Source organism: Nannobrachium achirus, assembly GCF_963921795.1.
Source record: "Nannobrachium achirus genome assembly, chromosome: 19".
Lineage (NCBI taxonomy): Eukaryota > Metazoa > Chordata > Actinopteri > Myctophiformes > Myctophidae > Nannobrachium > Nannobrachium achirus.
In genome coordinates this window covers 23454517-23477732 of record NC_137826.1, presented here as the reverse complement: position 1 = coordinate 23477732, position 23216 = coordinate 23454517, and the positions used below count along the sequence as shown (strand labels likewise).

The window sequence follows — 23216 nt, the reverse complement described above, 5'->3', positions numbered from 1 at the left end:
AATCGTTAACATCGCATCGCATTTACCTATAACAATGTCTCGAGTAGATTTAACCATACTAAAATAATACTAATCAATACTACAACAATATGACTAAGAACAAAATGTGCACCATCAGTAATGCTAACGTTATCTGTCATTAGCAAGGCAAGCTCGCAGACTTCAGCTTTGTACTTGAAGATCGTGACAAGTCAGGTAATATTTACCCAACATTGGCAACTTACAAAAAGTCGACGCTTCTTGACGTTTTCCACGGAATCCTGATTAGCAGGCGACAGCAACACCATTTATTTGGCGAACAAAACAACTTGCTTGGACTGGAGTGTCGTCATAAAAATAACAATTCTTGCCGAAGACTGCCGAACAGAACAGCTCTCCGCCCGCCAGATTTAAACTCCAAGCCCCTCCCACTTCTGCTCGCCTTTCCTTTTCCGCTTTAAGTAAACATCAGAGGTGCATTACTGCCTCCCACTGGTGTGGAGTGTGTATTGAGGCGACAAACTATAACATGAAATACCACTGAACAGTGTCAGTGGTAGAAAAAGTACTCACATTTGTTACTTAAGTAAAGGTTACTTTTACTCAAGTAACAAATGTGAGTACTTTAAGTATAGATACAGCAACATATAAATACTCTGTTACAACTTACAAGTAAAAGTCCAGAATTCAAAATTGATGTAGGCCTACTTGCGTAAAAGTACAAAATTATTGGTAACAAAATATAAAAGTACTCATTATGCACAAATATATCAGATCTACAAGCTCACAATGCGTCGCATCGTTACGCATTGTGAGCTTGTAGATTGGTTATTTTCAAGTGGCCGAATGTATGTTTTGTAATAATAATCCAAATCTACAAAGTAATAAGTAACTACAGTTATCAAATAAATGTAGTGCAGTGAAAGTACAATATTTGGATCTGAGATGAGTAGAAGTAAAAGTATTGGAAATTGGAAACACTCCTGTAAAGTAGGCTACAAATACCTCAAAATAATAATAAGCGCAGTATACTTGAGTAAATGTAGCCTACTATTTACACCACTGGTTAACCGTTAGTGTACATTCAAATTTAAAATTCTAGTGAACCCTATTGATCGTTAGATAGATCTTTTGTCTTTATCGACATTTATTCTAATTTACTTCTTCCATATTTATTTTCTCCTTATTCAGAATTCAGAACAGTTATTTCCCAATCTCAAGCAAACCTCAATGTGTAGGCTATCTTTCACACGCTCACTCCACAGGGTTAAGGGTTCTTAACCTTTTTGCTTTGGCTCCTAATAGTCGTTGCATGTATCAATATGCCTAATGTTATAGTTGGAGGAAATAAAAAGCAAACTAGTAGTAGTAGGCCTATTTACTGTAGGGTAGGTTACACAGTGGCAGTCAAATATAGACAAAAAATCGAACCTCTGTTCGAAGTGGAGCTGTGTGTGTGTGTGTGTGTGTGTGTGTGTGTGTGTGTGTGTGTGTGTGTGTGTATTGCAGTTGATGCTCAGGGCAGGCTAGACTCAACAGCACCTCTCTGGTCACCCAGGATCATGTGTACCGATTTTTGTGACATGTGAAGAAAATATGTAGGAAAAGGAGCCAAAAGTGTGTTTTGGAGAAAATTCAAGATGGCGGAAAATCTATCGAGATGCGTCTTGACCCAAGGAATCCAGGGAAAAAAGAATTTTAATTTTCCGATCTACGGTTCAAGAGTTACGGGGCAAAACGTAAAGTGGGCCGTTATAGCGCCACCATGAGGCCGAGTGATGTAATTATTTTTCGATTCATTCTTAAAATCATTATGAATCTCCTCTCCGAGGTTTGAAACTGTAGCTCCTATGGTTTACGAGAGAAAAATACTTGAAAGTGATTTCTTGCATTGTCCCATTATAAGTCAATGGGGACAATTAAGCGTCGTTTTTTGCCGATTACGTCGGCATGGTAAGGCGGATCGGAACGAAAGGTAATAGAACACCATTCCCGGCCGAGCCGCACATTTTGATGTATATATTGCGCGAGTGGCGTAAATGGTGTGGCACTAGTTACGCGCCGAAGTTTAGGCTACATACAGACACGGACGGAGACAGACAGACAGACAGACCCACACACACGGCCACGTATAGGGAGCTTGTGTTCCACACAGCTCCAAAAACAAACCTAAAAACCTTTGTTTCAGTGCCCACAGTTCACGTGTATTTTATAGTGAAAAGGATGTCAGTTTAGATGTAAAGCCTGGTGAGGCGAGGTTAGTTTAGATGTGTTTGAGGCTCTTTGCTGCCATCTACAGGATAGTGGGCAGACTTCAGGATAGCGGGCAGACAATCAAATATGTTGGGAAAGACTATTTTGTTTCTATACCTTTCCTCCACCTGCCACAATGTTAAATTCTATTCAAGCTCATGGTATATCATGTTTTAATCATAGCAATGAAAGTAAAGAAACTTTTTTTTTTCTTTTCCTTTTTTCTTTTCATGGAAAACTTCCATGCCAATTTGACTCTTGATGCTTGTTTTTATGTTTCTGGAGGTTTTTCACTATAGGATAGCATTTAAACATACAACATTCTCTACTCTATTCTTGTCTAATAGGCAGCACTTTCATAATCACTCAGTTAATTCAATAAACTAATATACATGATCGAGGAAACAAGCAATGCTGTTGATCTTGTCTATATATAAAATAAAATAAAACAGAATGACAGAATGTTGTTTCTTAAAATGGTTAGATTTACAGTTTTATTTAGTTTGACAATTTTCCATGTAGGCCTTTTTACATGGGCCTATATTTAACATGTTATGATGTCATCAAGGGCACTGTCTTTCAAATCTTGTTGGAGTATTCTAAGGAGAGGTGATGTGTCTGTGTGCATTTCAGTGCTGCTGTGACTACTAGGCACATTTCACTACTGCAGGGTTTAATATGTTTATTTCTTCTTGGAAAGGGAGAATGAACAAGTGGGGTAGAATGAACACGTGAGTTTACAATGTTTACAATGCTTTGTAATAAATGCTCTCTGCAATTAACTGCTCACTTCAACATTGAGATGTGAAAGGATGAGCACATGACACGGGCTATATTTGGAGTTACCCAAAGGGGAAATCAAACTTCTGTTTTCCTGATCTGCACCTGGGGTTCAAGCTTGTAAAGATGCATTTGGATAATCTATCATATGTGTTACAATAACAATTGAGGTTTTGTAACAATGTTTTGTAACAACATTGTAAAAGACTTTCACCTTCCAAAAAAGCTTTTTACCCTATGCCAAAGTGGAAATTGGGGATCAGTATTATAACAGTGTAATTAACCTTGGAATGTAGAAGTCAATATCTACAATAGGCATATGTTTGGAATTTGTAGAAGACCGTCACCTTCTTATAGGCTATAGGCTAAGTAAAAAAAAGACCAGCCAATACCAATGACTTGCATGACCCCACAGACATGTGAGCCTATAACTAAAAATAGACCTATATCAAATGTTATACCAATGTCGTGTTGCCATATAAGAGTAGGCCTATATGTAGCCTAATAAGAGACAGCACTATAAGGCCCGTCTAATTCAAGGATGGTTCGAAGATGAATTACAACTGATGCCATGGCATTATTCCAGTTCCTGGGTACAAATAGAACCAAATGCTACACTCTGTTAAATTAACAAATTATGATTTGTAAGGCTACTGTAGATTAACTAGCTTGGGATGCTAGAGATAATAAAGAAAATATCAAAATAAATCAAATCAAACGTGGTCTAATATTTCATATCAAATTTGGGGTCCTTGAAATGAAAAAGGTTGAGAATCACTGATTCAGAAGGATCTGTGGTGGGCTACGTGTCTACGACACAAAACATGTAGACTACTATGGTCGTCATGCTCACGTAGTTTCTGATTTCTGGGCATTCCTCACTTCTTCCGAATTACAAATTTGACAACCCCTCTACGTCTACGCATTAGATCGGCCGCAAGATAGTTCCCGAATCGCAATTCGGCGTGCAAAGAGGACGGGGAGCGATGCCTGACTGTGCGCCTATACAGAATGATTACGGGGCTTTTCCAGGCAGCTGAGACACGGCTGCGGAACGAGGGTTGTGCCAAGCAGACCCGGCGGATCATTTCTGACGGATGATGGAACAGAATCCTCGTCTGTTATGTATCCCAATAAGCGGATGACAACCTCCAAACAAAACCTACAGAAAACTTCCACTTCTCCTGTATTTGACGCGGGGGTGGTGGCATTTGAGAGATTTTTAACAACCGAGGTCCAAGATCAGACATGAATGCAAGGTGCATCAAAGTGAAGCGGTTGTTGTTTATAGATTAATGTGTTAACTGAGACGATGACTGGGGCGACGCTGACGCTTTTCGCTATGTCAAGCCGAACCTGCATTGTCAGATGCCATTTTACTCTGCTGCGCTTCTATCCCGGCTGCGCCTGGAATTCCAACATACTGGGCCTGGTCGTCTCTAACCAGAAGTTCGCCAGAAAGTAGCAAACAACTGGTGTTATAATAAGAATAAGCTCCATTGACCGATGCATTGTGCACTATTCGTGCTGAAGCTTATGGGTCCTGCGTACTCCAGCTCCCGGCTCCCACACAAAGCGGTGTGTGCTGCAGCCTGCACGGTCCAGACCAGTACTGCTCTCACATCTGGACTGCCTGGCCATAGTTGATCTGTCTGTCTGCGGCCTTGTTGGATCGTGAGCTGCCTGAACTTGTGGACGGTTTTTCTAATCGCAAACTACTAGAAACCCTACTGCATCGGAGGGGACTCGTGTCACGAAGAAAAAGGGTGGTTTTGATCTTTTTTTTTTTTTTTTTTTTTGGCGTGGACGTGTTTGCGATCCATTAAACCAAAAGAAAGCTGGACTGTCTGGTCGTCTATAGTATCATAAAAGGCTAATCGGCTATGGATTTTAGTGCGTAAAGGCACTCATTTTCCTGTGTTAAAGGCAACGGTTAGGGTGACATTGCAGTCTCTTGTCACGTCGGGTTATTTCGTCGTCCGACATAAAACAGTGAAAGTGGAGTATAGTCCTTCGTACGACTACATCTCAACGCAGTGGGATTTGTACGTGTGGTCGGCGGCGGCGTTCCCCCCCACCACCACCTCCTCCTCCTTCTCCACCCCACCGCCGATCCCTCCCGCGGTGACGGTGATGGGTCGGAAGCGGTGTGTCGGTGCAGATTGTTCCAAGATGGCGGCCGGGTGCTGCGGGGTGAAGAAGCAGAAGCTGTCGGGATCCCCCGGGGGGTCGGGGGGTCCCGGCGGCGGCGGCGGGGTGGTCGGCGGCGTGGGGGCGGGAAGCGGGGTGTCGGGAGGAACCGGACATTGTGGATCGGACTTGGGGATTGGTTCCTCCACGACCGTCGCGGCGGCAGGGAGCGTGAGCGGCAGCGGCAGGGCGGTGAACGGCCTGGGGGGACCGGGGGGGAACGTTAACGTTAGCGGCGGCGGTGGCAGCAGCAGCGGCAGCACAAACGCGTTGTCTCCGCCAGTCCACCCGGCCGCCGGCTACAACTCATCCATCGGCCTCTCCCCGAGTCTGAGCCCGGGAGGACCCGGCTCGGGAAGCGGCGGGGGAGGCAGGAAGATGGTCGTCTCGGCGGAGATGTGCTGCTTCTGCTTCGACGTGCTTTATTGCCATCTGTATGGATACCAACCTCCTAGAACACCCAGGTTTACAAACGATCCCTAGTGAGTTTGTCTCTTTTTGTTTTTTTGGTGGGGGGTCTGCATGCCAGAGCTGCTGGATGATGCTTGCTTTTGTTGTTTCAAACGACCCGGTACAACCTTTGTTGTGTGTCTCGTGACACGCTGACAAGTTCCCCTTAAAAGTTTTCCCCCTGAAATCGAACGAGGGGGTAAAAGGTGTGAAGAAAATGCGTGTTATCAGTTTTGATCGAGCTAACAAATAAGGCTGATGAGGCTGTACGCTGTAGTCCCCACTCTTCATTGGTTCCAAGTTGCAAAGTGGGGCCTTGTGTACATGACTGCATGGCTAACTGTTAAAAACACCACTGGCCTTCCATTAAACCCCCTCTGTGGAATGTTTTGGTTTGAACAGGGTTTTTTTGTTGCTAAAGCTGCCCTGTTCATCCGCAATAACACGAAAGCCTTCTGAAGCGAATGCACCAAATACTAGGCACATTACCGTTAGCCTTTTGTAGCTAGCTAATGTTAATGCTAGCCACTTACTCGAGCCTGTTTTCAATTAGCTAACGTTATTAAACGGCACACAGCAATGTGCTAATGTTAGCATGGCTATAGTTAGCCACGAGCTACTCTTTATCGGAGACGGGACGAGGATTGATTATCTCCAATATCTTCAAATCAAAACGTTCCATATATTCACAAGAACATGTATTGAGTCGTTTAAGAAGCATTTAAGAGGGCAAGGTGTACAATACTGAATGACAGTCATACAAATATACCCTCCCGGTAAATGAACTGTAGGTAACCACCCTGCTAGGGTTAGCTTTGATAGCTATGTTGAGGGGAAAATACACGATGTTGAGCTGGTCGTAAACTTAATTAATCTACCAATAAAGTGTCTTTGATCCATATGGACGGCCATGTGTGCACGGTGCATTTAAAAACAAATTATTTTACACATTTCGATGGCAAAGTTAACTTCGTTGTGGAGTTGTGTGGCTGAACATGAACAAGTGTGGTTCTGTTTTAACTAACAAAGAAACAACATGGTAGATTGCTAACTTTAGCCAGGGTTAGTTGCATGCTAACACCAGCCAGTGACCACCACCAGACCATGAACAATGTGAACTTATGTTGAAGGACCTGTTTAGTTTCGTAAATAATTTAAATCTTGTTCACATGCTGGGTTAGACTAGAAGACTAGCTGTGAGATTTGGATGTCATCTGAAACAAAAAAACACATCAGTAGGCTAATATGTGTCTGTCTGTCTGTCTGTCTGTCTGTCTGTCTTTCGTCTGTCTTTCAATGTTATATGAGATACTTAAAAGTGTGGTTCCTGTGAAAATAAGCCTCGGCTTTCTAGGATCTCCTTTTAGTTGACCTTGTACCAGTGATTTGTACTGTCATGAAACTGTACTTTTTTCTATTGCAAACTTCTAATAAATTCTTCAAAAACATTTTGTGATCACGAGGCTGATATATACTTGGTCACTTAGATTTTCTTGACACACAAATGTAAATGTTTTGTTTTTCTCTAACTGAAAAAGCTAACACCCTTTCTTGTTGAATTTTGTTGAAAATGTGTAATTTTGGTCTAGTTGGTCTAGTAACACATTTTAAGGGTCACCAGATGTCTATACATTTGTTTGTTGAAACATCATTGCCCCAGCCATACAAGGACTGTCAGGGTGGGGAAGTTTAATTCGATTTCTTTTGTCCATTTTGAGTGTTCGAAAAATATATATATATTTATTTGCAATATAAACACTATATATATAAACACTTAAAGTTATATGAAATACTCAAGTAGTTTACTCTAATATGCAATATTTTGTAAAAGGCTACTTGGAGGGGTACAGGACATCGTTATTTTTCAGTTAATTGATATCATGGGTGCGTTCGGAAACCCGCACCGAGTGTGTGCTCAGTGTAGTGAGTGCAGTGGGCGTGACGTTGGAGAGTGCGTTCAGTGTGGCTTATTTACGAACGACCAGTTTTAACAGGGAGCTGTGTGCTTTTTCACTCTGAACTCTGAAGGCAAACTTTCTGAAAAGCAGCAGTTGCTAAAGTATGCTAACGTAACATTGACATTGAAAGGAGATGTAATTCATAGCATTGGCATACCTGCTGTTAGTTTACACGTTAATGTGTGTGAAACTATCAAGGCCAAACGACCAATTAAGCTGCAAATTTTGCTGCATTTTGCGGTAATTTCCTCCATTCTTCACAGCTGAGAAGCGTTCGAGACATGGCTATGAAAACCAACCAATCAGAACACCGAACCACCGCACCACACCGCCTAACCCCATCTTCTGAGTAGGGTTGGTGAGTGCGTGCACTCAACACACCAGTGCGCCGCGCACTGGATTTCCGAACGACAACGCACCAAGTGCACCGAATAAACGAACGACAACATGGCACACCAGTGCGTTGAGTGCGCATTTCCGAACGCGCCCATGTCTACATGTAAACACATTCTTGGTGTTATTTTTGTTTAACAGTTTTTAACAGTCAGGTTTTTGGATACCAGTTTGACTAGTTTTACCAGTTCCAATGGTGACCAATGATCTTTCAAGCTCTAGATATAGTCAATGGTGCCTCTACTGGCAGACATTTCCAGCATAGATGTTTCCTTGTATCTTTTGTCAGAGGAAACCTAATCATTATCTAAGATGTTCCTGCTCCACTATCTTTATGCAGGTGGTGAACTCCCAGTCCACCCTGACCTTACCCTGTTCCTTTGCACGGCTGCTCTTTCAACACCCTTTGAGTTCTAAAATATGCTCTTGAGACTGCTCCGATTTCTGAGTGTTCTGGTTTTCACATCATAGAGGGCTGAGATATTTTGTTGATTTACAAAAAAAATCATTCAGTTCATCGCCCTTTAGGGCAAGGTTGCTTCTCGCCCTTGGGGCGTCTTACTGGTAGTTATTGGTTACATACTAATTCCAGTCCATTTATAATGCACATTTCAATTCCTCAAGTTATCAACTAGTGGCCTGCTTTGTACAGCGTTTACCAGATATGTTTGCCTCTTGACCTTTCAATATGAAAATGGAGATTGAAGGAGAGTTGCAATACCTGCAATCCTAAATCTAACCTACACTATACAGTATTTGGATGCCAAAGTGAGGGGTGGACAAACCACGCTTTTAGATTTTCTAAGTGACTTACCAATTGAAGTGAATGTTTTACATTCTTGTATTATGCTCCTGTAAGCGTGTACTAATATTAAGTAACCTCTATATGCCTAAACAATGTTTTAGGCATGTGTAAGGCATACACATCCAATCCCCGGTGCTGGTGCTTTCAAAGACACTGATGGGCTCCATTACAGACTTGGTTTTATTGCCTAGTGATCTTTCGAACTTTTGATGAAAATAAATGTACATGCTCTCTCCAAATCCAAAACATTTCAAACTAAAATAAAAATATACTATATAAAATATTTTGTAAAATAAATTGTGAATAAAATACATTATTTAACCTTTCAAACTGCCGTCAATAATTTGGGCATGTTTGGCCCGGATGGCTGGCGTAGCCGCCTGGGCTACGAAAGCCGCCGCGGGTTCGAGTCCCGATTCTGATAACCTTTGCTGCGTGTCACCCCCTCCAAATTCCTGTCAGACTACTATATCTATCTTATCAATAAAGGCAGAAAAGCCCCACAAATATATATAAAAATTGGGCGTGTCATAAGCAAATCCATGCAAAAGTATCAGATCCACAAGATCGCATGTGTTGTGATGTGGTGTTGTGAGTTTGTAGATCTGCTAATTTTGAAATGTTTTGAATGGGGCATAATTTGTTAAATTAAATTAAGTTCAGTTTGTTTACAATTAACCAAAGTGAATGCAAACCATCCCAAAATTATCAGATTATTTATTATATTTTTTATTATCTAAGCCTCTGTTCTGTTGTCATTTACACAGTTAAATCACAGCAGCATCGGTTTTACCCAGAATGCAAAGGTTAAACATTAAAATTATGGATTTAATCAGTGTCTCCTCTATTCAAATAATGGATTCCTTTTAAAGTCCACTTTGTGAGACGAATATTGCAGCATCATGTCCCGTTCAACCTTATTATCTTTTAATATCACCATACAAATCATATCCATACCCTTACTACTCTATGGAGTGCAGAGCTATGTTTTGATGAGAGGTCATGGAGAACAGAGGAAATGGAAAGGAGATGGCAAGATTTGTAATTACTCTCCGCCAGTCAGTGAGCTGTTGATGTTGACTCCGAGTTGGTTTTCGGGTTGGATCCAGTTCCCAGTTTGAGAGTCTATGGTTCTTTTTCTGCTGTTTATCCTCTTCAAATTGAGAGATTGATAAGTATTTATTTATGCGTGGGACTGTTGTACCGTGAGTTTACACACCGGGGAATGTTATAGAACCCCTTCGTGTTGTAATCAAATATCCATACATGATGAGAGTATCATTTTAGCAATAGGAAGTGTGACAGTATCAATTTTATGTCTCACCCCTAATCCAAATGTTTGGGTAATTACTAATTAATTAATGTCCTGAATAAAAAACAATCAACATATTACTACATTCATTTCATATTCAATGTGACTCAGCACTATTAAATGCTTATGTGGCTTTTTTGTATGGTGACCAGAAAGTAATCAGATTTAAAGCAAACGTGTGATGTGACATTTTCCAGTCTCAACAAGCTACAGAATGCATTGAAAAGCAGTACATCATATTTTCACCTGTGCACCTCACAGAAATCGATGGAATTCAGGTTTACAAATTGGCAACATTGGCCTCGATAGTAACTTACAATGCAAGAATTTAGACAGCAGGTTATGCATTACTGAAAAAGTATGATTCTCAGTTTACGGCCAAGACTAAATAAACTTATAGGAACATTTACATGCATATTAACGCTAGTATTCCTCCATCTATCAATCTGTGGGGGCCTCAGTGACATGTTTGTTTGGCACAAAGATGCCTTGATTATGACATCCTGATCCAATAACCCGTCATTAGGTCCCCACCAAAGTAGGTGGCTGTAAACAAGTATTACTAAGTAGGGTGCATATATAACATGTCTATACTTTCAAGGCCCACCGTGTCAAATGAAATGGGACAAATTATATCTGTGGTGTGTGTGTATGAAACATGTCTCAATGAGGATACCAACCAAGCCTAAAATTGTAAAGGAAAGCTTCCCAATGATATATCATATAATCATTTCTGTCTTCTCTTTTCAGCCCACTGTTTGTCACATGGAAAATAGGCAGAGACAAGCGGTTGAGGGGTTGTATAGGTACATTTTCTGCCATGAACCTGCACTCAGGACTCAGGGAATACACCCTTACCAGGTAAGGTTAAGCTACTAAAACGCAGTCATGTAACATGTTTGTTATCTGTCTGAGCTTAGGTGCTCTCAGCGGTGCACTAGTGTGGCACAAAGTGCAGTTAAATATTGTTCCTGTTGGGCATCTCCATATTTCATTGACAATATTTAAAATAAATGTTACACTTAATCAAGCTTATAAATACCTAATGATTCCACCAGTTTGCTCACTGTTAATTAATGGCAGTGTTTTTACTGGATAGTGGATAACATCTTTAATTTAACAAGCATAGGCTAATGCTATTGTTTATAGTTGTGTAATCATCATGTAGAGTATTGCATTGCATGTGATGTTTTTTGTGTGTGCCCGTTTTAAGGATATCAAGGTTGGTCTGTCCGTCTATCCGTCCACCACTTCAATGCCCCACAGCATATCTAAATTGCAATGAAATTTGCTGTCCACCTTCATGCCCCCCAGAGAATGAACCCTACTGATTTAGATAACCCATTAGGCCAAGAATTTCACTTGCACACAAGACATTTTGGAATCAAATGGCCTGGTCTCAGTGAGTGCACAAGACCATTATGCTCCCTGTGAGAGGACCTGGGTTCGAATCCGACTTCCCTTTGGTCTCGCATGTCTTTCCTCTCTCTCGCTCAATCTCTCTTTCTCTCCCTCTCCCTGTCATTGGGTTCCTTTCTCTTTACTATTATTACGGTAAATTAAGCATAAAATGACACACAAAATCTAAAAGCCGGATTTCCATGAAACTTGCTGTGCGTGGTGAATGAACCATAACACAAGTCCACAAACCATAAAACGTCAACTTTGCGCTCAAAATATCTCATAATCCAATGACCAGTTGTAAAAGAGCAAGTGTACTTTCCACCTACAGTGAGTGGTGGAAAGAGGCATCACTGACTTGAGTAATCCTTGCTTGCCCTGCACAACACTAAATTTTTTTCCCCCTCTTTTTTTCCCCCTCCTGCATAACAAATAAACAGATTCTATATCTGCCTCTTTAAAGTTTTGAGCCTTCATTTTAATCTCCTACACATCTCTTGACTATCTGGCTAACTAAATAAGTGTTGTTGTTACACATAACATAGCCATGGCATGCAAATCAAGGTACTGTCATATTTACACACACAGGTTTCTTGTTTCTTCATTTGGAGGCTGCAAGCAGAGGCATCGTTGGTTTGGACCACAATGTGGCATTTGGAATGCAGCACAGCGCACAGGAAACAAATCTTTGATGATTAATGATAACAGGCCCTGCAGGCCCTGTTGGCTTTTCATTGTAGCCATTTGAAAATGTGTAGGACTATGTATTACGTCATTCATGTTATTCTTGTAACAAGACATGCACAAAGTTCTGAAAAAAGCAGTTTCACGTTGGGAGTCAGTGTCTAGGTCAGCTGGTTGGTCACCCCTCCCCTGTCCAGCCCTAACATGTGGTGCTTTGATATTTGACAGTGCCCTTAAAGACAGCCGCTTCCCCCCCATGACAAGGGATGAGCTGCCTCGCCTCTACTGCTCAGTGTCTCTTCTCACCAACTTTGAAGACGTCGGTGATTACCTTGACTGGGAGGTAAGGTTGTCAGATGAGGAGTTTGGTAGAGCAGAGTTTTGAACATTCCAAGTGCTGTCTCAGAACATTCTTCTCACAACAATGCTTGAACATTTCAATAAAAAGTACTTTTCCACAAATCATAGTAGCAAATAGCAGATTTATACTAAGGAGATAGAACGCAGATTTAGAAATGCAACCTTTTAAGTGACCGACCAAAAACCTTGATAAGGCAATCTCACCCTCATTCCTTTTTGGGTGAGATTGTAGTCCCCATCCAGGGACACGTGACAAGGCTAGCAGGAAGTGGCCTTCTGTATCAAAACACAATCCACTTTGCAGACGACCAGTCAAATGGGTAAACTCGAGGGATCTCACCGCAACAGTATTAGGCCTGTCAAAATTTGCCAAAAATTACAAGGCAATCAAATATATTTTTCAATATAAAATTGCAAATACAGTCTCTCTCTTTCTTTCTCTCTCTCTCTCTCTGCGCTGTGGTTGGTGCTGAGCAACACACTCTTTTGCGAGATCAAATTAATGATTCACACTATTATATCTTATTCTATGGCCCCATTTTAATAAGGTTAGGTCATATCATAGTTTAAATAAAAGCCCAGGCTATTCATTGAACTTTTAATACATGGGTCATGCTGAGCCGCATACTGTGATGGAACAATCTTCATTCATTGGTTTTTAATGTTTGACTATAAGTTTGAATGTCTATAATATGTAAGTGTTTGGTTCCCTTAAACGAATGCTTCCAGAGAAACCAAGTGCAAGTGCAGAATCTTGTCAAAGAAAAAGCATTGCAATTGCATATAAATGAATTAAGAGTTGTGGTACTGTGGACAGATGTACATCGTACAAGGGTCATACGATGTTATGATATTAATTTCATCACATTGTATAGTGGTGTTATACATTTAAAGGATAGAATCTGCCTAGTGTGAGCAAAGCTTAAGTGGCTTACTTCATGTTACAAAATGCATGCATATTGTAAACTCATTAGTAAAAGATGGCTCTTGGTAAAAAACATTGTTTGCAGTCAGTCATCACCAGAAACAAAATTATCTGAACATTGTCAATGTGTTAATTACACGATAGTTTGAGCATGGTGTGCCCATCTGTGTGCATGACGTGAGAAAGATAATAATGGCTCATATTTATGTAGTGCTTTTCTAAATAACCAAAGTCACTTTACATAGCGAAAGGAAGGAACCGACTTGGTTAGAGACCAGGAGCCTCATTCATAACAATGACCTTGGAATTATGCTAAGATACTGTATATCATGTTAATATAATATCCTATACATGGTACATTAAACAAAATTTGCAGACAGTCACTTTAAAATTTGCAATTGTGTCGTACTCATCTTTGATTTATGAATCTTGAATGATCTTAGATTTGCCCTTAGCTGTCAGTATTGCCTGGAACATTGTGGGCAGGATGCAGCGAAGAGACAGCTGGGATCCTCAGCCTGTCACTGAGTTCCCTCTGAAAAGTCCCTAGTTATAACACTTTATGGTAGAGGTCAGGACGTCAATGAATGGAACTAATTTATTACGTCTGCAGTGGCTGGAGGTGGTCTCCTTACTCTTCCATTGAGAAATGTATACCTTGGAACTGAATCAGATGGACAGTAGGTGCACCGCCATCTCTGGTTGTAGTTTGGATATCTTTGCAATTACCTCTCTCTTTCTGGAGATTTGAGACAATGGACATTACGCGTACGGATTGTAGCTTTAACAGGTAATTTAAAAGGTGACAAAAATTTAGCTTGACTGCGTTTCTAGACTTTCTCAAGGTTGTTCCATTTGTCGGCATAAGCAAGTGTTAAAGTGTCTTGCGTCAGCAGCTGAGAGTAAATTAATAGAAACCAATTCTTTTACTTTTGTGGAGGGAGCCCTATGCATCATGTCAGCTTTGTAGATGGAGCAGAACAACTCGCAAAAGAATTATTACCGAGTAGGCACAAGTTTGGGCAGCTAGGGGAGAGGGGGGTGTTGGATAAATGAACAGATGCTGGCCAGCAGTTTACAGTTCTGCTGAACATAGTCGGCAGCACCCTCAAAAAAGAGTTGGGCTATAATATATTATTAGAAATGCCATTGCTATACTATATCATTTTCTAAAATATGATATACTGTGCCTGTTTTTGATTAAATCAGACTGAATAGCACAGGTTGAATGAAAGGCAATTTTTATTTAAATAGATTGTCTTATTGGAGAATTTCACATAATATCAAGGCCCTGTGAAGATGCATTGACCATAACATAGTTTTGAAATGACCACCGATTGTTATTGAAGGAACGTTTCTGAACTGTCCACAGCCGACTTCTGAGACACAGAACAAGTAGACAGAAACAGTACCATACCATCTTATAATGGTAGATGGTAGTTGGAGATAAAAATAAATAGTTTTAAAACTGTCTAAATGCAGAAATGTTGTGAGAGGAGGGGGTAAAAAAATTATTTAGTGTAAGTATGGGAAATCTTTCTCACATCTTGAAATCGTCTTCATAACTGCAATGTATCATCTCAAATGACACAGAACAAGGGACCAGAGCTAACAGCTATGATTCTAGTAGCCCCATTTTACAAAGTTAGGTTTGCTGATCAGACTGTTTAAAGTCAGAAGGAGCGGCCATCCCTTTAGGCTCTGATTGTTGATACAATGCAGTTACTGAACTGCTGAGTGTGCTATTTTTCAGCTGGCAGAGTTGGCCGTCCCATTAGCCCATTGTTGAGACTAGAGTAGAGGGTGGAAATAATTTGGTGAGATTTTGTCGGCCAAGTGTAAACCTAAGTGCAGTATTGGTGTGGTGTAGTGTAAATACAGCATACTATATAGGTATTTGTTTAAATGTCATACTGCTGAACCCGATTAAGGATATAACAAAGAGAACATTTTTCAACAATGTTGTAGTTTATGTAACAGACTAAATACTTTGTCACAAGGTTTCTAATATCTGGCTGGCCACTGTTTTGTTTTCTGTCCTTTCATTTCAGGTGGGTGTTCACGGTATTAGGATAGAATTTTTCAATGAAAAAGGATCAAAGCGCACCGCCACCTACCTACCAGAGGTTGCAAAGGAGCAAGGTGAGATAGAGTGTATACTGGTTAACTCAATTTGGGCGCCCTTCACATGAAAATGTTTGAGAGCTCCTGGAGTGATGTGTGATTTGTTCCAGTACATTAAGGGGGTTGTAGAATGTGTTTATTGATATACTCCCTTTTCCCACAGGTTGGGACCACATTCAGACCATAGATTCCTTACTACGAAAGGGAGGTTACAAAGCTCCCATCACAAATGACTTCAGGAAGACCATTAAGTTAACCAGGTAAGATCAAGGTTCACATCCCTAAACAAAGGTGTAACGCTAGGAACCCACCAGCCTATGCAAGCATAAGCTCACGCTTCCATGTTAATGAATGCATCCGTTCTTCTCAGCGGCCGCGCATGGACGATCCACCCGCACACGTGAAGGTTTTTTCCCCCGCTCGGGCGGTAAACAAAGTTTTCCGGCGCACATTTTCATTGAAATGCATTGACCAGACGTCCTGCTGTGGCTCCTGGTTAAGAGAGAACAGTCATGCGAAAACCTGTGCCCACAATAAAAGCTTGTGAACGATGCTTTTTTGGTGGGTTCCCAGCGTAACTCTCACGTGTTTTGGTTGATGTACAAAACACACAAATCTCTATGTTCAGGTAACTGTGTACTACCTTCAAACACAGCACACCTGAGCTCTTTTTGTTGTTGTGTAGAATTAAACCCATACGGTTATTGTAAGGGTTGTAAAACCCACACACCACAAACATAATTTAGGAATGGATGATCCATTAACCACTTTACATCTGGCATCTCTATTTTAGTTATGTCACAATAGGCGGACATTTTCAAATGGATTTTTTTCTTTTACATTTTTTACATTTCATCAAATAGAGAAAATCGCAGATCTATAAATAGCAGCTCATAACGTGACGCGTAACACTATGTATATACTGTATATATACATATAGGGTGGCTGTAGCTCAGGAGGTAGCAGGTTGGCCAATGATCCATGGGTCGGCGGTTCAAATCCCGGCTCCTCCTGTCTACATGTCGAAGTGTCCTTGGGCAAGACACTGAACCCTGAGTTGCTCCCGGTGAGCAGGTTGGTGCCTTGCATGGTTTCCACTGCTACCGGTGTATGAATGTGTGTTTGTGAATGGGTGAATGTAATGCACATTGTAAAGTGCTTTGGATAAAAGCACTATATAAATGCACCATTTACCATTTATATACACACACACACACACACACTTTATTTTTTTAAAGCATGAAATGCAGTATACATATTCTTGACTAAACATGACATGAGTGAAATATTTTGTTGCTTTGGCTTCCTTCACAAGGGATTAGGACTGCAACTATCGATTATTATTATTATTATTATTATAACTATCGACAGAATATATATATATATATATATATATATATATATATATATATATATATATATACAGGACATTTATCCCTCCCCCCACAATAGAGGGGGGAGGGATAGAGAGCAATTGTTATTTTATAATCGTTTAACTCTGTAATTGGTTCGATCAACAGTTGCGCCCCTACAATGGAATAACCAGCCTTTTGACCCACTCTCCCTCACCGCTAGGTACCGTAGCGAGAAGATGACAATGGGTTATGCAGATTACATCACCCACCGTCAGCATCATCACTACCAGAATGGCATTGGGCACCCTCTACCACCCTACAACCATTATTCCTGACAGCGAGCCGCATGACCAATCATTGGACCTCTCCTCGGACCTTTTCCCAGGAGAACCCGCCCCATCCTGGTCTAGCTATTTCTACTACTGTACCATTTTATGATGATAGTTTCCGTTGCCATGTTGACTGTCTTTAGCAGACGCTGACATGGCAACGGGTGGCAAGGAAGCAAGCATACATTGATTTATGGCAAGAAATCATAATTTCTCCCCCATTTTATTCTTCTGCAATTAAGCTTTTGCAGCATATATTTACCCATTTATAACCCCTTTCATTGTTTTTTTTATTTTTTATGTTTTATCTTTTTGAGAATTAAAACAAATAAAAGATTTTCCTAAACATTAGTTTTTCAGTAAACCTAATCAGGTTTTTTGATTCTGTGGATGGAAGTCTTAAGATGGATTAGTCTTGCTTTTTAGTTTTATTGTTTAGGCTTTGCTTAAACACTTTAACATTTATTGTGGTAATATGCTTCTTTTTCTTTATCATAATTGCCAGGCGGACATTATGTATACCATGTAGCAAGGCAATTGCAGTTCTAAAAGGCTGTATCTTTATTTCATGTCTCCTCTCAGAAAAGATAGACTGTTAAGGTTGGTTTGGCCGTGTAAACTATTGTAGTGTCATAGTTGGGGAATAGATGTTGGGACCTATATACTCATATTTGTAGATTGTTGTAGGGTTGTGACGCCACTGACTGCCAGTATTTCCTGGTTGTCTTTATTGTTTTAGCTCACAATCGTGTGGGTGTGCTCCCCCTCCCTGTTTATTAGAAGTTTGGTCTGTGTGACATTGAAAACTGCTAGAGTAAATTAAGAATTCGGTAATGTCAAAATATTTCAATCGCAATTGTTGGGAATCCCTACCCCCACCCTGAGTAGTTCTGGTGTTTTGAAACCTGTAAAACTTGAACTGCATGTGTTTGGCTAGAGTTCACAGCAGCTCTAGCACTCTGACCGTTTTGTCCAGCTCTTTTTACCACTGAGTACAAAGTGTGAAGGAAACCATTTTGTATGAGGATGATCCTGTCATGAGCTGGTTGATGGGTTTCATTAATAGGACTGTCCCGAAAACCTTTCATCAGATGCTGTGCAAATATACAGTACGAACACTTGTTCTAAATTAATTTGGCCGATGAATCCAATCAAGTCTTTTTGAGTTTGAGATTTTTTTTTATCTTAGCAGAGGGAGTTCTTTATAAAGCTGGTTTCTTTGTTTGTTCCTAGAGTTTAAACATTTATAAAGATCACTATGGCCATTTACAGCCAGCCACCGATCAACATGGGAGTATAAAGCGGTTACACTACTTGCTAGCTTGCCTATGCATTGCCCAGTGGCTGTGCAATGATTGAAAAAAAAGTGTGTTAGAGTAGCAATCTGTCGAACAAGCATCACATTTTGGGGGCCAAGACCTATTGATTAACCTGTCAAAATAGACTAGTAGGATTGATTCTCCAGCTTTAAGGGGTAGGGGGTTTGTGTGTGTGTGTGAATAGGGGTGCCTGTTATTTTGTTGATGCATAGGAATTAATTTACGGTGTCTGTTTGTTAATGAGTTTACTGGCAGGGAGACTATTGACAGGGACGATAACTACTAAAAGCCATATTGTCTTTTTAATCATGCTTTTCTAAGAGTAGTTGTTTGGTTGGGTGGTTGGTTCATTGGTTGGTTTTGCTTGAAGTGTTCGCTTTCAAACCCAATTATTTGGTCATCTCAAACATACCAGGTTTTCTGATGTCTGCAGCCAGACATACCCAATTGGTGTCAGGCATGGCTGTGCTACCATCACTGCATATTTATTGAATCTAGTGGTTGAACTGAATGGCATGTATGAGTGCCACTTCACTATTCAGAAGCCATTAGCTGCCTGGCATCACTTCATTTCTGAATAGAGCTGCTGAGCATTGACCATATTCACAAGGCATCCATTTTGCTTTTATGTCATGCTCACCGGAGTATGGTGCAAAATGGCCTTGGATGATGGTCTTATTAACCCACACTTGTGCTATTCCTTTGTCTACAATGGCAACATACCACTTAATGCATGATGGACACGGTCAGCAAAACGCAATTTGACACTTACGTTTGTGCTTGTCATGCATTGCATGAACTGTGTGCTTTTTAAAATTTTAGCAAATTGTATTGTACAAGCACGCAGATTTTAGAGAACTCTGCAGTTCGCGAGGACCCGTTAGTTGCTCATTGTGTCTCTACATCATAAATTATTGCGATGTTATTATTTCTGTTGGTCTGTTTTGGCAGCTGCGCCGCAGTAGACTAGAGCAAACAAACAGTTGAATTAGCTTGAATAGAATCTCTCCGAGGGGCCAGGCTGTTTACAGTTGAGGTCTAAATCTAAAGCCAGGGCTTTGTAAGGACTAAAGAAGCCATTTCCCATCCAAATAATCCTCGTTACAAGTCACATCTACACACAAGTTGGGTTAGCTGGTGTCTTGTATGTTTTTACTGAGGATTATCATTGTTTTGATCCATTGTGTTGGGGTATGTTTCTTTTCCCCTCTTTTAGTTCTGATGACTGGAATTTTTTGAGAGGCTCTGTACTTGACTGACACCTTTTTGTAACAGCCTTTACTAACTGATAGTTTCTTTTTTCTTTATGCAAAATGTCAAGGGCTTTTGGCACTCCATCCACAGTAACCCGAAATGATCCAAATTTAAGTTGTGTTGCCTTAAAATGAATGATTTGACAAATAATGGACCAGTACATGGTGCTGTGAGTGTTCCTCAGTCTGTCTCATATTGTTGTCTTAAACTCAACCTACTCACCCCACAGCGTGAGCACCCAACCCAAAATGTTTTACTTTTTCTCTTCATAGTAAAGTTCCAGTGAATTTTGCCATGTTATGGTCTAAAACCTACCTATATGCTCACATTAAGCCCAGCTACTGGTGCTTAATATTGTTTTTATAACATTTTCAGTTAAAAATAAAAGCTTGTCATGAGAGATCCTAAATCATTTACTATGATGCTAGGATCAAGAGGGAAGCACCCTATAGTTTGAGAATACATTTGGTGTTAACGGTTTATTAGGCCAGTGGCTTGATTTTTGGCAAATGCCGTTTGGGAAGGAGTAAGTAATGTAAAACACTTTTATCGTGGAACAGTCATGCCTAATTTATATTCTGTTGTAGGACGGTTCCGTGCCGATAATGGCAGATCTACATGGCTGTGAGCTTTGTACGATCAGTTATTTTCACTGCACAACACTGGCCACGCAACACAGTATATATCAGGCTTCACACCTTCATTTTCTGGTCCATTAAATACAGCACAACCTGAATTTTTCTGCTGCAAAACCAAATTGACCATGCTCTTTTACATAAGTCTTTGTATAAACATGCAATGCATTTTTGTTGCATGTACATATGAGTATGAGACCTATGGTTTTTATCCATGATATGCTTGATCTATGGCTTAGACACTCTTATTAACCGATAAGAGATATATTAAAAAAGACAAAATAAAAAAAGACAAATATGGTGCTATTGGACCTCATGTGGGGTTGGTCACAGCATAAGTGACTGGTCATGCGGACTCATCGATCATATCATACTTAAAGATGCATGTGAGATTTTCTAGTGAATATGTTGCTGTCAATTTAACCTGTGATGACACATTCTAATACTAGCAAAAAAAGAATGTAATTATCACCGATATAAACATTACCCCTCCCCTACCCCCCATGAGTGCTTTATGGTTTACACTGTGGATGTCCAGTGTGGACGCTCGGTGTGCTCAATTCGCCGTGAAGGCCCTCCCTCTGGTAGAGGTGGTGTCCTTTCAGCCATCAGATGAGGAGGGAGGGACAGGACGACGATAAACTGTACTGACAGAGCAACTCATGGGGCTATTTGAATGTCATGCCGACGATTTTTCACCATCTGACAGCGATGTATTGAGAGAAAATCTACATGTGTTACCTTTAATAAATATCCTTGATATATGCAGATCTGTTGAACAGGTGTTGTTTTATTTCCCCTATACCAGTGCGAGTCACCCCTGCAGGTTTGAAAGGACACAAAGTCACAAATATCCTCCCTAATTTTATTTCTCCCCACACTGTGGCCCAGACTCATAGCCAGCTTTTTCTTTTCTTTTTTTTTTTTTTTTTAAACATCTGTCATTTAGTAGATGTTAATGGTATTAGTGGAAGTCATTGTTGCCTTCCAAAAAATACATATTACTATTATCCCATGGATGCTGCTGCTCCTCGGAAACGTTTGGTCATTTAAGGCTTTCATTCAGCTTTGGCTCGGAGCCTTCCCAAAACAATGTCATTATTGCAACATGTCACTACAGTACGTCCCACCCTGAAAGGTAGACTCTTGGGCCACAGTGTAATTTGGGCATCCCCTTGCGTTGTATGTTGTTTAAAGAAAAAAAAACACTCAGAATGGACTCTTTCGTTTTGTATTGACCATTTCAAGCATTGATACCTCATAGGATATTATGGAAAGGCACTTCTAGTTTGTTGTAGCAGATTGTCTTTTGGTTCCATACCAGGTTAGAGTTCAAGTCTCTGCATTCCTCGCGTGGTCATTCGTGTACTTCTGTGGAATGCACAAGCTCATGTTACCTTTGTATGTTGGACCTAACCAAAGATGCCAACGGCCATGCCCAAATGCTGCTCTTCAGACTTGGCTTCCTGTCCTTCCAAAAAACACCCCTGCAAAAGACAAAATGTTCTTTATTTCTGTGTTTTGTTATTTTTTTTTGTGCATTTCTCACCTGTCTTTACTTTATGAAGCAACCATATTTTTGTCAATGAACTTTCATTGAATAGTCTCTTGAGGCCAATACTTGGCATCAATGATGGTAAAAATGGTTGCAATTTGTTGTTGTTGTTTTGTTTATTGTTGTTGTTATTGCTATAATTTAAAAAAAAATGAAAATCCCATGGTGTGCCTCCTAGCTTAATGGGTTTCTAAATGTTTTATTTTTTTCTTTATTTTTTCCCCAAAGACCAGCAGTTATACTTTATATATAAAAAAGATGGATTTGTCCTTATTTTTTATGCCATTAAAGATGAAAAAAGCCTGTTTTCTTTACTCTGGACCCAGTAGCTGCACTGGTATACAATCGCACTGATAGATGAATAATAATAATGGAGAAAAAAAAAAAGAAAAGTCAATAATTATGATAATGACAAATGAAATAAGAACTACAATAAACTTGTGTTTGGAACTTTTTATTTAAAAAACAAAAGGAAAAAAAAAAGAGTTTTTTTGTACATTGAAATAAATTCTTTTTCGAAAGAATATTTTGGATCTAGTTTAAAAATTATTTTAGTGTTTTTCTATGTTCTGAATAATTGAGACACTGAGTTCTACGACATGTCACTGTACAAAAGTGGGAGAAAAACACTTACAGTGACTGAATGGGCTGGGAGGGTTACCTGGTGTAGCTCCTCATACCAACCTTTATTTCCTCATTTGTTATTTTTCTTCTTTTTTTGGTTCTCTTTTTCTCTGCTAAAGTAACAATGAAAATGTTGATGGAAATAATACGAACTGGGAAATTTAAAAAAATACAATCCCCCTGTAGAGTTATAGATCCTCTTTCCCTTCCTTCCCAATTGAATTGCTGTTAGTGTGACGAGACTTGAACATGGGCATTTATTACGATAGTATGGCTCAAAAAACATTGGAAAAAAAGAAAACTTTAAAAAAGAAACAAAAAATGTGTGGGGAAGGTGAAAAAAAATATATAGATGGGTTATCAGTGAGTATGTAAGCGATGGCTGTGAAGATGATAATGTAGTTTTAAAACATTGTTATTACCTTTTAAAAATCATTTATTCAATAAAAAAATACAAAACCAACTGAAAAGAGGAAAATGTGTTGTGTTTTATTTTCAATAGCAAGATGTATTAGAAGGTGCTGGCTACAT

General features: G+C 40.0%; 1 protein-coding gene across 2 annotated transcripts; it reads left to right on the top strand.

Annotated features, from left to right (window-relative positions):
- The first annotated feature begins 5011 nt into the window (after positions 1-5011).
- ammecr1 (AMMECR nuclear protein 1) lies at positions 5012-21274 on the top strand. Of its 2 annotated transcripts, XR_013963081.1 has the most exons (7): positions 5012-5684; positions 10871-10981; positions 12434-12548; positions 15542-15632; positions 15778-15874; positions 17190-19114; positions 19638-21274. XR_013963081.1 is itself a non-coding variant. In XM_080749707.1 (6 exons), exons 1-6 carry the CDS (start codon positions 5146-5148, stop codon positions 17302-17304), a joined length of 1068 nt encoding a protein of 355 aa, XP_080605833.1. In that variant the 5' UTR covers positions 5012-5145; the 3' UTR covers positions 17305-21274. The 2 variants fall into 2 exon arrangements, 1 of the variants encoding a protein (XP_080605833.1); XM_080749707.1 differs by having other exon boundaries at positions 17190-21274.
- The last annotated feature ends 1942 nt before the right edge of the window (positions 21275-23216 follow it).